The 17,180-nt window shown below is 40.6% G+C and overlaps 1 protein-coding gene across 1 annotated transcript in view; it reads left to right on the top strand.

The window, feature by feature from the left end:
* The window catches only part of C8A (complement C8 alpha chain), a 63,121-nt gene that overhangs the window by 19,544 nt on the left and 26,397 nt on the right, over positions 1 to 17,180 (top strand). The window contains exons 3-7 of the mRNA XM_002810772.5: positions 482 to 626; positions 1,597 to 1,744; positions 6,969 to 7,158; positions 9,012 to 9,212; positions 11,260 to 11,500. Coding sequence (XP_002810818.2) covers positions 482 to 626; positions 1,597 to 1,744; positions 6,969 to 7,158; positions 9,012 to 9,212; positions 11,260 to 11,500 — 925 coding nt within the window. The remainder of the gene's footprint in view (positions 1 to 481; positions 627 to 1,596; positions 1,745 to 6,968; positions 7,159 to 9,011; positions 9,213 to 11,259; positions 11,501 to 17,180) is intronic.

Below are 17,180 nucleotides of genomic sequence, written 5' to 3'. Positions count from 1 at the left end.
GTGTATGAAGCCAAATAAGACATGGTCCTCTCTTCTCTACCCTCAATATGCAAATTGCTCACAGTCTGGTGGGAGAGATGGAGAACTATGTGGATGCTCAATTGCAACTTCATATGCCAAGTGCTAGTAGACAGGGAAGCGAGTAACTTGCAGAATGTTACCGAAAGATTAATAGGAATTTAACTTCTTCAAGAAGAGGGAACAGAGGTTCTTCCTAGCAAGTAGGAAGACCCTAGAAATATCTTGTCCAGGCCTTTCATTTGATGCTTGGAGGCCCTATTCAACATTCCAATTGGTGATTGTGCCACTTCTGGTGATACACCACTGTTTATGCATATTCATCCCTCAAAAGACAGCTTCGCAGGCAGGTCTCAATCATTAGATAATTATTTCTTATGTTGAGCTGAGACCTGGCTGCACAAGTCTTGGTTGATTGATTGATTGATTGACAAGAATGTGTCTTGTTCAAAATCTGATTTAGTACCGATACCGGAGCCTCTTGCAGCCAAACAAGTTTGGGGGAACCATCTGCAGTGGTGACATCTGGGATCAAGCCAGCTGCTCCAGCTCTACAACTTGTGTAAGGCAAGCACAGTGTGGACAGGATTTCCAGTGTAAGGAGACAGGTGAGTAGCATTCCAGCAGGATAACAGCTGTGCCTGTCAAAAGTGACATGTGAAACACTTCCCCAGGGAGCTTATTAAAATGCATACTCCAGAGCCCTTCCTCTCGAGGTTGCCATTCTCTAGGTTTGGGATGGGTCCTAGGAATCTGCATTTTAAGCCAAGCCAGCAGCCCAAGTAATTTTGATTCAACTTTGTAGGAACATTTGTTGATTCATTTAGAAAAAGACACAATTCATTCATTCACCCACTCATTGAACAAATATTATTGGCCACATATTATGTGCCAGGAAGTATGCTACCTGCTGTTAATATAGACATGAAAAAAATAATGCACCTTACCTTGATGTATTCCTAGTCTAGAGACCTAGAAGGAGTTAATTACAATACTGTGTGATAGCCATGGGCACATGCATGGCCTAGTGGGACTTTCTAGCAGGAGGTTCCCAAATCTGCTTTGGGCAGTCTGGGTGGGCTTTGAAATGGTAGTTGAGTAGAGACTTGGGAAACAAAATGGAACTTTCTAGGAGAAAGAACATGCAAAAGCATGGGGATCAGAGACTCCCAATCAGCCCAGAATGTTTGCAGCATCAGGGCTTTTGGAAGAGAGGTAGGTGATGGGTAGGTAGGTGATGGGCAGTTAGGGTCCAGACTGTGGCATTTGGAAGAAGAGGAATGGAGAACCACTGGAGGATACTGAGCAAGGGGATTACATGGGCAGACTGGCATTTTAGAAAGATTACTGGGGGCTGCAATGTGGAGAATTAGAGAGAGAGAAACTCAGGCAATGCCCAAACTGGGAGGCTGCAGATGGGAGCTCATGAGGCTGGAAGGAAGGCAGAGGCAGTGAGAACAGAAAGAGAATGGGACAGACCGGAGGTTTATTTCTGAGGAAGAAAGGACTTACTGATTGTGGGTGTGGGTCTGGAGGGAGAGGGGAACCCGAGGAGCAGCCACAGTCTCTCCTCTCCAGGTCGCTGCCTGAAACGCCACCTCGTGTGCAATGGAGACCAGGACTGCCTTGATGGCTCTGATGAGGACGACTGTGAAGATGTCAGGGCCATTGATGAAGACTGCAGCCAGTATGAACCAATTCCAGGATCACAGAAGGCAGCCTTGGGGTGAGGCCCTGCCTACTAACTATTTAGGAGCAGGGAATGATTTGTCTTCAATCGGGAGCATTAGTTTTGAGGATAGAAGGGGGCCATTTTGGAGGGTTCCTCTGGAGTGCATGCTGTGAGCTGCTCTCATTGTCCCCAGAGATGGCTTGTCCAGTCCTGCCTATGTGACACTGCCTATGCTCTCTCCCCATGTCTCTGCCTGAGAGTTCTCCTCTCTTTTAGTACACCTACCCTACTGCTCATCTCCCTTCACCCCAATGCCATTTCTAAGGCCCATTTAAGAAGCCACAGCTTCCATGAAGCCTTCCTGATGTCTCAGAAAGATAGCTCTTCTCTGATCTAAGCCATTGCCTTTCCAATAGCCCTGTTCCCAATCTGCTTTGCACTGTAGATGCTTGCAATAACCAGGGCTAATGGTGTGACACAGTGTAAAGAAAATGGGCTCAGGGTGAGACAGAGAGGGGCTTTAACCCCCACTTTCCCATTGCTTACTTAAACTTCTCAGGGCACAGTTTCTTTATCTGTTGAGATGAAATCAGCCTTGATTCTAACTTCTCTTCATTCACCTTATGTTCAGGTTCAGTTCCTTGAATGCATCACACTCTTTCCTTCTGAGTCTTAATCAATATTCCTGGAATATTCTTTCCCAAATTCCTACCTGGGTAACTCCTTATCTAATGTTCTGCACTGAATTGTGTCTCCTCTTACCCCCACATTTATGTGTTGAAGCTCTAACTCCCAATGTGACTGAATTAGGAAATAGGGATTTTAGAGAGGTAATTAAGGTTAAATGAGGTTATAGGGTAGGACCCTATTCAAGAGGACTGGTGGCTTTATAAGAAGAGAAAGATATACCAGCGATCTCTCTCTTTCCACACATGCATAGCGAATGAGCCATGTGAGGACACAGCGAAAAGGCGGCTGTCTTTGAGACAGGAAGAGAGCCTCCAGCAGAAAACAACCTTGACAACACCTTGATCTTGGACTCCTAGCCTCCAGAACCATGAGAAAATAAATTTCTGTTGTGTAGGGCACCTAGTCTATGGTATTTTGTTGTGGCAGCCCCTGCAGACTAGTACACCGAGGTACCATCTCCCCTAGGTAGTCTTTGTAACAGCCCCCTCCCCTGCTCTTGACTTTGCCTAGGTTGACTTAGTCCCCTCCCATTGCTCCCAGAGACTCCTGCAAGTCTTATTCTCACAGCTCTTACCCAATAGGGCTGGGGACGTCTGTTGGGGTGTCTATCTGCCTAGGCTAGGGGCTCCTTGTCATCTCTGCTTCTCCAATACCAGAACAGGGCTTAGCTCAGAGTGACTTTCTAGTATTGTTAGTCCTCTGCCACTCTGTCTTTGCTTAGGGTCTTGTCTCCTAACTTGAAAATAAACTCTTTGAGGGCAGAGGTTGCTTCTGACTCAGCTTTTTCATCTCCTCAGCCCCTGTGTCAGAGCTTGTCCTATAGCCTTTCGCTGAGTGTTGGTTGAATTGAAACAAATCAATATGATCAGCTGGATCTTTACAGATAAGGAAATGAGGAGATGTAGTAACTGTCACAGAGTGACACAGCCCTGTTGCAGCCCACTTAAGGACAAGTGGGGGTTCCATGAAATGCAGCCCTCATTCATTCTGGTTAATTGCTCTGAGATCAGAGCCCATCTACTTGATGGAATTGAACTTTGTAAGTGCATGTAGATATACATATATAAAAAGATGAGAAAATTCTGTTTTCTTTCATACCAGTAGTATTAGTTTGCTGGGATTGCCATGACAAAACACCACATCCTGAGTGGCTTAAACAGCAGAAATTTACTTTCTCACAATTCTGGAGACTAGAAGTCTGAAGTCAGGGTGTCAGCAGAGTGGTTTCTTCTGAGACCTCTCTCCCCGGCTTGCTGATGGCTGCCTTCTTCCTGTGTCTGCACATGTTCTTTCCTCGTACATATCTGTGTCCTAATTTCCCCTTCCTATAAGAACACCACTCACATTGGATAACAGCCCACCATAATGACCTCATTGCAACTTAATTACCCCATTAAGGACTCCGTCTCCAAATATACTCACACTCTGAGGCTTTGGGAGTTAGAATTTCAACACATGAATGTTGGGGAGATGTAATCCAGCCCGTAACATCAATAAAAGGGGATTCTTGTAGATTTCAAAAGTGACTGTAGAATAAACAATAGAAGTGTGAAATATTGACATGTTGAAATGAAAAATAATCCCTTCCTTATTGGCAGACCATGGATCTTCTCCCACGTGATTTAACTAGAAACATTTCGAATACACTTTCTGAACAGTGTGCTTCACCCACACTGAATACTGAAACTGGTAAAATGGTCCTGCTCCACTCTAACCACTGATGTTTGATGGTTCTTCTATTTATCTCAGATCTCAAAGGCCTTTCTTGCTCCTATTTTTTTCTAATTTAAGCATTTCCCAGATTAAAATTTTTATTTATTGTTCGAGAAGTAAAACATGTTTAAATAAAAATTGAGAGTTTTCTTCCATCTTCTCTTACCTGCACTCCATCCAACAGCCCTCTCTCCCTTCCCTCCCTAGACCTGACCCCTGTTAACAGTTTGGTGAAGATACTTCCAGATTATGTGAAAACTGCATTGACAATATGCATTATATAGAAAATATACCTATGTGTACTGGGCATTATAGACATAGGTATATTTTACATAAATGTGATCATGCTGTACATATTGTCTGCAACTTTCATGTTTTTACTTAATAGTAGAGTTTTAAGTTTTCTCCCAAATTTTCTATCTTTTTTTAACATGCAGCATATTCTTCTATAACATAGTTAGCAAACTATGGTCTGAAGGCCAAATTCAGCTGGCTATTCTTACAAATAAAGTTTCATTGAAATACAGCTTTTACCCTGCAATGACAGAGTTGAGTAGTTGCAACACAGCTCTGTGACCTGCAAAGCCTAAAGCACTTACTATCTGGCCCTTAATTAAAAAAAATTTCTAACTCCTCATCTATAGTACAATTATATAATTATTTGACTATTTCACATTGAAAGAGAATTAGATTATTTCCCATATTTTCCTCTTACAAACAATGCTGCAATGAACATTCTTGTACACATAGTTTTGTACACACGTGTGGATATTTCTGCATAGTAGATTTCCAAAAAGTAGAACTTCTTTGAACTACACCTTTCCCTTTTAACTGGGGCTTTCACAACCAGCTTTTCCAAATATATATAGGCTTTATGCTTAGAGGTTATAGTATACTCTTAGGGATTACCGTTTCTTTGAGTTTTGTTCGGTCTGTTAAGAGGCTGTATTTATAAGCTACAGGCAGAAACATGTTCAATGGTCAGGAAGATAGAAACTTCAGGGGAAATAAAGGGAAGGAACCCAGGTTTTACTATCAACAAAATCTAGGAAAAAATTCAGCTATGACTAGAGACAAGTTATTTAATTTTTCTGAGCTTCAATTTCTGCATTTGCAAAGTTGTCATGAGGTTGAAAGCTAAGCGTCTAGTAGAGTACGTATTCAATTTATTGTAGTTATTATTACATCACTTCCACTAATATGAAGAAAGAGAAGGGGAAAGAAAGAGAAAAAGGAAGTTAACATACATTGAATTGCTACAATCTGCCAGATGCTCTATAATTATCCACTTATTCCTTTGAGGTGGGTTTTATTCACAGTTTATCCGCTGCTCCTTTTCTGCCTTGTGCCTTTTCACAGAGGCCATAAAGAATCATGACGATCGCTATGCTGTGGGTAGTCACTGCATCCCTTGGGAACACAGAGGAGGAAACAGCAGTCTTTCCAGAGCATTCAAAGAAGGCTGTCGACAGAAGGCAACGTCTGAGTTGGCTTCTTAAGGTTAAATAGGAGTTTGAGAGACAAAAAACAAGCAATAACTACATTATCTGTAACATAAGAGGCTTTGATTGTCAGGTCTTAGAACTCTTAGCCAACTCTAAGGTTTTTGTTCTGTTAACTTTCCCTTTTCAGAAAATTAAAGCTGTATTTCACCTGCTTGACATTATTTTACCTGAATATGGTAAAACCATCCATATCCTAAAACATGGAACCTGGGCTGATGATTTTTAAATACTCTAGAAAGGGAAGTATAGGGAAATATTTCTGGAAGAGTGTTGGGCTAGGGAAAAGTAAGTATAATTCGTTGAATGCCTAATATGTACTTTACTGCTGTTTTAGTTTCATACTCTCAGCTTCATGAAAACCATGAGAGGTAGGTATTATTATGTCTATTCTTTAAATGAGGAAAATGAAATGCAGAGAGCTTTTAGATTGTGTTCAAAGTCACACAGCTAGTAAGTGGCAAAGCTGGAAATTAAACAGGGGTCTCCCTGACTTTTAAACTGTGCACCCTCCAACGTCCCATGCTGCCTCAAAGATAATGACCTTTCTGAGGATTAGAGTCTTGACCTTAGCACTATGATTTGCATCCAATATTTCAAAGTTTTTTTTTAGCAGCAGAGCCCTTATACTAATAATTATACTTAATACTAACAATCACCACAACAGCAACCTTTATTCAGTCCTTAATGTATGCTGAGCAAAATTATGATTTCTTTACATGTTTCAACTCATTTAACTCTATCAGGGCAGTAGTATTTAAGAACTGCTTTTTACAAATGACTAAACCAAGGCACAGAGAGGTTAAATGATATGCCTGAGGTCACACAGCTAGATGCGGCAGAGATGGGAAATGGGCCCAGACTGTCTGGCTGCTGCCCTTGGATTAATGATAATTGCACATGTTCTTCTTTAACGTATTCAACAAATATTTAGGGCTGCTTCCCATGTGGGAATATGATTCTAGATGCTAAATAGGACTGTCTAGATGATCTAGGTAAAGGAAAACTGAAGGCTCAGGCCAGTGCATTTAGTCTCCAAGTGTTACCTAAAGTGGCCCATAAGCTTCTTGGAGGAACCTCAGGGCTCACAGAACATAGATTGAGAAACTATTACTTGTACCAGCTACAATGTCTTTCAGAAGATGACATTATATGCTACCTTGTCTTTCTAATTCTGTCTCCTAAAAGCTGCTTTTGCTTTTGCTTTTTAATTTCCAACTTTTATTTTAAGTTCAGGGGTACATGTGCAGGATGTGCAGGTTTGTCACATAGGTAAACGTGTGCCATAGTGGTTTAATACACAGATCATCCCATCACCCAGGTATAAAACCCAGCATCCACTAGCTATTTAGAAACTGCTTTGTTCCATGTAGGTACAATATCCTGACCCAGGAAGATGCTCAGAGTGTGTACGATGCCAGTTATTATGGGGGCCAGTGTGAGACGGTATACAATGGGGAATGGAGGGAGCTTCGATATGACTCCACCTGTGAACGTCTTTACTATGGAGATGATGAGAAATACTTTCGGAAACCTTACAACTTTCTGAAGTACCACTTTGAAGTAAGTCTGAACAGGGAGGCTCTGAGGCCACTGTGGTGTAGGTGGCAGAGAGGCAGAGGCCTATTTGTGGAGATGGCTTGCTCTGGAAGCTTTTGTTTTCTATAAAGTTTGCTGGTGGCTGACGTCTCCTTCATACCCATCCCCGCACATGCTTAGTGTTGAAGGGTGCTGAGAGGCAGATCATATATGTGGCTACCCACCTGTTAAATCTTGGCTCCATTCCAAAATCAGTAAAATAGATCTGAGGCTCTATTATCTGGGCTGCCGATCAGACAACTTATTTCCAAGTTGTGGATCTGTTAGACTATATACAAGACTGTTAGCAGCTAACTCACTGCCCTCCTTGGGCCCAGTTTTCTAATCCGTAGAGTGTGGGGGAGGACAGGGCATAGATGAGCAGGATTCTGAGACCTGTGCTTTTGTTTCACCAAGGGAAGCTCACACTGATCATTTTCATGTCTTGGCTCTTTGTATGTGATTTTGTGTGAAGCAAGGGTTCTTCTGTACAAAAATGCTTGCAAATTGCTGATGATCACTAAGACTCCATCTCTATGATTTGGTGGTCTCTTGGTCACTTGGAGCTCATGATCAGTCAAGAGCCTACTCATGGCCATTAATTTTCTTACCCTTCATCCTTTGGGTGAAACATCCACACAGCAAACATCATTGAATGCTTAACATGTCAGATCTTCTACTTTCAGACAAATTCTCCCATTTAATCCTCACAACACAATGGGATAGATATTATCTTTGCCTCATTTTAGACATTAAGAAAAAGAAACACAAAGGGTTAAAGTGTCAGGATCAAACTCTACTGCAGTTGGTGGCAGAGACAAGACCCACACCTAGATCTGTCTGAACTGAGTCCAGGCTGCACAACATTTAGAAGAGGAGATAGATTATACACTTTCTAGAGAGAGATAGTAGGATCCTAGGATTCTGAACGAAATACTGACAGAAAATAAGGTCAAGCTTATAGGGCCTGTTTTTAAGAAGTTTGCTCCCCCAACCCCACTCCAACCTCTACTCTTTATCAGGCCAATGGTAAACCAAGGTGGAAGACATAAACAACACCATCTTCCTAATCTCAAGGAAGGTCTTGGGCCTATGTATCAGGCAAGATGGACTAAGTGCTTTGGGAACAAAGAATTCTCAAATCTCAGCAGCTGAAGCAACAACACCTTGCTTATGCTGCTTGTCCACCCTAAGGTAGAAAGGAAACTGACCATCACAGACACTCAGGGACTCAAGGTAATGGAGGCTCCATTTCAACACATGTTTTCATGATTGCAGAGCAAACTACTCACAGGCTCATAAGGCTTACTTCATTGGATCAAACAAGGCCAAGACCATGACTCAGTTCAAGTCAGCAGAGAAATGAAATCCTGTATACCACTGCCTAAGACAATCCAAATCTGCGGGTTTCCTTTGCTTCTTTCCTCCCAGGCTTCCGCCCAGATGTGGCTTTCTGTATCTCACTGTTGCAAAGACAAGCAGCCAGCCTTCTCTCCTGGAAGGATAAGCCAGCAAGAAAGAAATCCATGCTCAGAGCAATATAGCATTTGATCAGAATCATCTGCGTCTGTGTGTGTGTGTGTGTGCATGCACGTGTGTGTGTGCAAGCACATGTGGTGTGTAAATAAGTATTTTATCAGTACCACTAAACACTAATAATGCTGTGTTTTCTATATTTTAATAAGTATCAGTCTAATGACTGGATTGCCTTATAAAAGAATTACCTACCATAATCTAAAATTTTAGATATTTTACAAAGCAAAGATTTAAGTATTAAATATGAATTGAGAAATGGCTCTATGTGCACAAAGCTAATATCTATTCATTTTTTTTTTCAGGCCCTGGCAGATACTGGAATCTCCTCAGAGCTTTATGATAATGCAAATGACCTTCTTTCTAAAGTTAAAAAAGACAAGTCTGACTCATTTGGAGTGACCATCAGCATAGGCCCGGCCGGCAGCCCTTTAATGGTGGGTGTAGGTGTATCTGAGTCAGAAGACGCTTCATTCTTGAATGAATTAAACAAGTATAATGAGAAGGTATTCAAACATAATGTCTGTGTCTCACAGTATTCCATAATATACACTGAACACATATTACCTTAATTGCATTAAAAAGTACAGTAGTAATTGAACCTTAATTTGCTTGTGTAATTGGAAATGTCTGATCAGTGGTAATCAGGTTTGTTTTTCTTATTACGCTTTTGCACACAGAATCATCACAAAGGGAATAAAATTGAATGATAAGACTAGGACTCTTATCACTTTGCCCCCCCTTCACCATCATTTTTTATGGTTACCTGGAGCATATAGGGAAATGTGTAGAGTGGTAATGTTTTAAGAGAAACAGCCGGACCCTCTAAATTTCACTTGGAAGAATTGTAAAGCAAGCCTTGCTTTTCCAAAAAGATAGAAGGGCTGGTATGCTAAAAAAAAAAAATAAATTTCATTTTTCCAGCAAACCTTCACCATTAAGTGCCTATTATCCTGAGGGGTCAATATATGCTTCCTTGAGGAAAGAACATTCATCTAAGCTTAGATCTAAAGGTTAGTGCAAATTGTGCAGACAAAGGGAGACAAAAGTTGGCAGAAGGGTGCTCTAGGCATGGAAATCAGCATGTGCGAGGGCCTGGAGATGAGGAAGCCACACAAAAACTTGGGATTGAAAATACTTCAGCCAGCTGAAGCACAGGATGGGAAAGGAAAACAGAGATTGATGAGGCTGAAGAGATAATCAGGTGGCCAGGGGAATATTTATTGAATTAATTAGAAGCTTACTAAAAATTCTCAATAGCATTAATACCAAGACTATGGATCAAGTTGGGGTTCAAAAATTATCTTGAATGATGAAAATATAGTTATAAAAATTAACTTACTCAACACACATAAATTAAGTCCTAGAGCTTTGCCAAAGAATTAGCTATTGAGCTGAAGGTAAAGTCCTGTATTGTTCTAAGGGTTATCTGTAGTGTGTTAATATGGACTTTTCTAAAAGCATGTGGACGCCTCAAACTTCCATCATCACTTTGAATCAAGACTTCTATTGCCTGAAAGTAAAGCCCATAGATGGCCATCTTCCTGTAAAACCAATTCAAAATTCTTCCAGCGCTATCTCTTATTTTTTTTATATAAGGATGCTGCTTTTCTTTTTTACTTAGTTCAAGATTACTATTGGAATGTAAACTCCATGGGGGCAGGAGCCTATCTCATTCAAGATTATGTCCTCTGCATCTAGTGTAATGCATTCTACTATAGGCATTGTAGATCTTTGCTCAATAACTTCAATTGAATGACATTTCAGCATGTCACTAAAGATATCTTAAACACGATTTTTAATGGATATGTAATATTAGCATAGGAGGTTTCACAATGCAGTGCTTTGATTAGCACTAGGAGAAGTGTGGGGGTGGGAATAGATTGGGAGAAGAACAGAAGGGGTGAAGCACAATGAAGAAACCGTTGTAGTAGCTCACCCAGGTGAGAGTTGATGAGAACTTGACCTAGGCAGGGGCAGTGGGAACAGAGATGGAGGTGTGGGGGAAGTCTGGCACACACTGGTGCCTAGTATGTGCTTGTGAAATATAGTAGTACTCCATTACATGTATTTGTGTTCATATACGTGTTTATATATAAATATATATTTATGTAAATACATATTTATATATCTATATATTTCTTACAGCTACTAAAAGCTGACCTTTTCATTCTTTCTTTTTTGTTTTTTTTTTTTTTTTTTTTTTTTGAGACAGAGTCTTGCTCTATTGCCAGGCTGGAGCGATCTTGGCTCACCGCAACCTCTGACTCCCTGGTTCAAGCGATTCTCCTGCCTCAGCTTCCCGAGTAGCTGGGATTACAGGCATGCACCACTATGCCCAGCTAATTTTTGTATTTTTAGTAGAGATGGGGTTTCGCCGTGTTAGCCAGGATGCTCTCGATCTCCTGACCTTGTGATCCTCCAGCTTCCGCCTCCCAAAGTGCTGGGATTACAGGCATGAGCCACCGCACCCAGTGACCTTTTGATTATTTCTAATGGTAAACTATATGCTCTCTTTGCTCTTTTGCTTTATTCAATGGCGGTTGCTGAAAGAAATTCATTTTCACGAGAATCTTCACAAAGGTGCAGACTGCACATTTTAAGATGAGGAGGGACGACATTATGCTGGATGAAGGAATGCTGCAGTCATTAATGGAGCTTCCAGATCAGTACAATTATGGCATGTATGCCAAGTTCATCAACGACTATGGCACCCATTACATCACATCTGGATCCATGGGTGGCACTTATGAATATATCCTGGTGATTGACAAAGCAAAAATGGAATCCCTTGGTAAGTAAAGCAGAAGCTCTATGTACACAGTAGTCAACACAGACAACAGGTCATGGTTTGAAGTTTTCTAAGCACTGACTATGAGCCATGGGTGACCTCATTTAATTTTTAGGACAACTCTATAGGACAGCATAAGTATTATTATTTCCAGGGAACTGAGATCCAGAAGAGTGAGACTTGCTAATAAGCACCATAAACAGGATTTGAGCTCAGACTTGTCTAGCCCCCTAAAACTATATGCTTCCTATTGCATCATAGTTACTTTTATTTAAAAAAATAATTGGGGGGATTTTGTTATTTAAATGTGAAAACTTGTTTTAAATGTAGTATTATTGGTTAATGGAACTACCACACAGTCAGTGAAGCTAGAAACTTACGTTCATTTCAGACTCCTCCTTCTCCTTCACTCCGGTAGATCTCTAAGGTGCTTCAGTTCTCTCTCATTCTTCCGCTCTCCTCCATCTCCACTTCTACTGAGGTATGCTGGTGTCTCATCTTTCACTTGTTACTGCATCAGCTCCTAAATGGTTTCCGGGGGCGGGCTCACCCCTTCCAACCTATTCTCGATAATTGCCACCAGATGGATCTTTCTACTTCACAGATCTGATTATATCACTTCCTTGCTTAATATCTTGAATGGCTAAGAATAAAGACTATTAGCATCGACCACATTAATGATGTTACTCCAACCAAGGAGAACAGTGGTTCTCAAAGTGTGGGCCCCAACTGTCAGCATAGCATCACCTGGGAACTTGTTGGAAATGTAAATTCTCAGGTCTCCATCCCAAATCTAACTAAATCAAAAACTGGGAATGGGTCCAGCTGTCTGTGTTTTAACAAGATCGCCAGGTGATTCTGATGCTACTACAGTTTGAGAACCACTGACCTGTTCAATGAGTGAGAGGAAGGATGAGAGATCTATCCATATTGCAAAGCCAAGTTCAAATTCCCAGCTTTAAGAAGTTTCCTTGACTGCATCAGCCCAGGCTGGCTACTCCTCTTCTTCAACATGTACATAAAATTCCACACTAGGTAGTCTTTAAAAAACAATTTTCCAGTAAAATTGGGATTTTAATGGGATTGCTGGGTCAAGTGGTATTTCTGGTTCTAGATCCTTGAGGAATTGCCACACTATTTTCCACAATGGCTAAACTAATTTACACTCCCACCAACAGTGTAAAAGCGTTCCTGTTTCTCCACATCCTCTCCAGCATTTGTTGTTTCTTGACTTTTTAATGATTACCATTGTAATGGGCATGAGATGGTAGCTCATTGTGGTTTTGATTTGCATTTCTCTAATGACCAGTGATGATGAGCTTTTTTTGATATGCTTGTTGGCCACATAAATGTCTTCTTCTGAGAAGTGTCTGTTCATATCCTTTGCTCACTTTTTGATGGGATTGTTTTATTCTTGTAAATTTGTTTAAGTTCCTTGCAGATTCTGGATATTAGCCCTTTGTCAGATGGATAGATTGCAAAATTTTTCTCCCATCCAAAGGATTATAAATTATTCTACTATAAAGACAGATGCACAAGTATGTTTACTGCAGCAGTATTCACAATAACAAAGCCTTGTAACTAAACCAAATGTCCATCAATAATAGACTGGATAAAGAAAATGTGACACATATACACCACGGAATACTATGCATCCACAAAAAAGATGAGTTCATGTCCCTTGCAGGGACATGGGTGAAACTGGAAACCATCATTCTCAGCAAACTAACACAAGAACAGAAAACCAAACACCACAGGTTCTTACTCATAAGTGGGAGTTGAACAATGGGAACACATGAATACAGGAAGGGGAATATCATACACCAGGGCCTGTTGGGGGTGGGGGGCTAGGGGAGGGATAACATTAGGAGAAATACCTAATGTAGATGATGGGTTGATGGGTGCAGCAAACCACCATGGCACGTGTATACCTATGTATCAAACCTGCACGTTCTGCACATGTATCCCAGAACTTAAAGTATAAAAAAAATTTCCAAATGTTAGTATTATCTTCCTTATCCAGATAGCAAGATATTTGAAAACAAGTATCATGCCTGCCACTTTTCTATCTCTTTAACACTCAACACAGGGGTTAATACATAGTGTTCAAAACAAGACAGGAAGTTTGAGATGAAGCATTAATTTAGATTCCTGGCTAGAGTCATTCATTAATTCATCCACCTACATATTCATTTAAAAAAATAATTCAAATGCTCTAATGAGTATCCATTATGTGTTTGTGCTAGATATATGATGGTGAACAAATCTAAATATGGTTCTTACCCCTCTTGCATTACAGTATTTTTCAAACTACATGTTGTAAGCCAAGTGTAGTTCTCAAAATCAATGTATAAGGATCACAAGAAAAGTTTTGAACAACAACAAAGGACAGAATAGAAAATATCATAGTGGATTATAGGCACTAAAGATAAATTATTACTTCAAGAAATCTTTTCCAGTTAAATAAAAACATGCATATTTGTATCATATCATGATGCAAAATAAGTAGCTTACAATGGATGTAAAAAATGTAAAATGTAAAAAAAGCATTTAAAAAACTTTACTCAAGTGGGTCTTTTAAGAATCATTTGAAAACATGAGGAAGGAAAAAAGAGTTAACATTTGTTGAGCACCTACTAGGTTTCAGGAGCTATTGCACATATTCTCATTTAATTTTCTTGACACCACTTAGAGATTGGTGTTATCCAAATTTTAGCTACATAAATGCTGTGGCTCATCAGAGAGGCTAATTACTTAGTCCAGGCCTGCCAGAATCTGGGGTCAGAGCTCTGGACCTCTAGTCTTCCACCATGTGGTTGTGGTATAGCCTTTCATTTGGGCTCCCGTCTTTGGGGCTGGATTGCTAATTAATTGCCTCGGGTATCTGGTGGCCCCTCCTCTTTAAAATCTGTGAGGCTGAAATGGGCTTCCAATGTGGTTAATATTCAAAAGGAGCCCACCGACAAATTGTCCCAGGGATAATTACCTCAGCTCTGTTTATAGAAAACCATATGTCGATAATAGCACAATTTGCTATTTGTGAGAGCTGATTTTCTATAAATCCGTTAAGTTAGTGTTTCTTTTCTATAAATATGGAAATGTGCTAATCATCACCTCATCTGCTGGAGACCGCTAATAAATCAGAATGTCATTTACATATTAACCTACAAAGAACAAAAATATCTACCTTCTTTCTCTTTGACAAACAGAATCACACACACCCTTTCTCCATTTTGATGTTTGCTACATTGGGCTGTTCCAAAAGTAATTGAAGTTTTTGCCATTAAAAACCACAACTTTTGCATCAATCTAATAGCTTTCTCTCTGTCTTATTCTCTTTCCCTCGGTCTCATTCCCTTTCCTTCTAGGTACCTTTCTCTCTCCCTTTTCTCTTTCCTCTTTGTCACTGTCTTTTTCTCTCTCTATGTATCTTTGATCTATATACTGTTAATTTATATTCTATTAAGTGGTTGTTTCTAAGAGACATCCTGTGTGGTGAACATTCATGTCTGCAAAGGACTGAGCTTGGCATGGAATGATTTAAGTGAACATACTCACTGGTTTGCTCCGGGGGAATCTTTTGTCCTTGGGTTTGCTCAGATCCTCTCTGTGTTCGTCCCAGAGGATGCACGAGGCTGTTTTCTTCTAATGTGCCCTTTAGATCACATGCTTCTCCCCCAAAGACAGCATGAAACCATGCATCAAAAATCAAGGGAAGTCTTGGATGTTAGGGAGGTGACGTTAGACTTCAATGAGATCCTAACATTTCCTCAAGGGCTGTGACTGACAGCTTTCTACCTTCCGCAGGTATCAGTATGGTTTGGGGCTTAAATTTCTGGATTTAGTTTTTTTTTCCCCTCCTTCATTCCTTCTTTGGAGCTCTCATTATTTGTCTTTGTATCAAGGTATTCAAAAGAGAAATAATGTATTCTGCATTCTGACTTCTCTGGTTACAAAGCTGCCAGTACATGTTGGACAGGTCAAGTACTTCAATGCCATTGTTCTGTTCAGTTGGATGTTCCTGGCCTCCTTTGCACATGCTGTTCTCTCATCTCCCAATGCTCTCTTCCCTGTCTTGCCAACCTGACAAACTTCAACTCATCCTTCTGAACCTTGTAGAGGCATCCCCACCTCTGTGAAATCCGCTCTGATATTGCTCCACCCCTTCTCCCATAGTTTCATCTGTTTATACATTCATTCATTCAACCATGTCCATTGAGTTTGTATCATGTGTGAAAAGAACAAAATCAGTATGGTCCCTGTTCTTGCAAAGCTTACGATCCAGTGGAGGAAACAAAATAAACAGCCAAAGTCCAAATATCATCCTTGGTCCTCTTTTACTTCCTGGCCCCATCAGCGAGATATGTTGACTTTACTTCTAAAGCATATGCATCACCTGTTCTCCCTCTATTACTGTCTCACTTGTCCAAGCCACGGTTGTCTCTCACCTGGATACTGCAAGAGTATGGTGGTCTCTTATTCTCTCTCTTTGTTGTTGTTGTTGTTGCAGGTGTTGTCATCACTGTTGTTCCTGTAACTCTCTGGCACTCCAAGCTTACTTTAGTCTAGAGTCATTGTATTAGCTGCCTTCTTTGCCGGAACCACCCTTTCCTCTGTTGTCTGTATGGCAGTATTCTTATCATTTGGACCTCCTTAAGTGTCACCTTTTCAGAGAGACCTTTCCTGACCATGTAGTCAAGTTTCTGTTTGTTATATCACCCTATTTTAGTTCTCAGCAAATCAGTAGCCTCCATACTCATAGGCTTATTTGTTTATTGTCAATCTCCTCTTTCTAGAATGTTCATTCCAATCATTTTTGTTTATTACTGCATATTCATTTCCTAGAATATAGTAGGGACTTAATAACTTGTGAATTAATTGATCAATATATAATTGCGAATTGTGATAAAAGCCATGTAGAAAATGAACAAGTTGTAAAAATAGAGAGTAACTTCAGGGGGTGAGGGAAGATATTCACTTAGTTTGGGATGATCTGGGAATGTCTGTTTGAGGAAGTGAAATCCAAACTGAGATGAGATCCAAAGGATAAGGAAATGCCAAAGACAAGGGTGAAGGTGTTCTGGGTGAGTGGACAGCTTGTACAAAGGCCCTGTCTGAGGAAAGAGCATGGTGTGTTTGTGAAGGGGAAGAAGGCATGTGTGGCAGAAGCCTCGGAAAAGGGGAATAATAGCAGAAACTGAGGTTGGAAGAAGCTAAGAGGTGTCAGAGGGTCTTACTGGCCATAGTAAGAAGTATGGACTGTATCTGCAGTGGCAGAGAAACTACTGCAGGGTCATCAACAGGGCGGTGCTTGGTCTAATCAATGGGTCAGCAGATCATTCTATTGCCATGTAGAACACAGATTAGAGGAGCAGGAGTGGACTCAGGAAGAACAATTAGGGGCATTGCTGATGTCCAGGTGAGGAATAAAGAATGGACATGAAAGAATATGATAGATTTGGGATGTATTTTGAAAGTAGAATTTAAGGAATTTATAGATAGACTGGGTGTGGATTGTGAGGTGTCAATTACTCCTTTCTCTAAATTGTATTTTTATCATAGACACACATGAGTGTGTGTGCGTGCACACATACACACAATGAGGTGAGAAGGACAGGATGTGCTTGTCTGAAGGTGCCAGCTTCGTGGTAAAGACATCCCACAGGCATTTGGAAATATGGTA

This window comes from Pongo abelii, chromosome 1, assembly GCF_028885655.2.
Source record: "Pongo abelii isolate AG06213 chromosome 1, NHGRI_mPonAbe1-v2.0_pri, whole genome shotgun sequence".
In the NCBI taxonomy this organism is placed as follows: domain Eukaryota; kingdom Metazoa; phylum Chordata; class Mammalia; order Primates; family Hominidae; genus Pongo; species Pongo abelii.
This window is presented reverse-complemented; position numbering and strand designations above follow the sequence as displayed.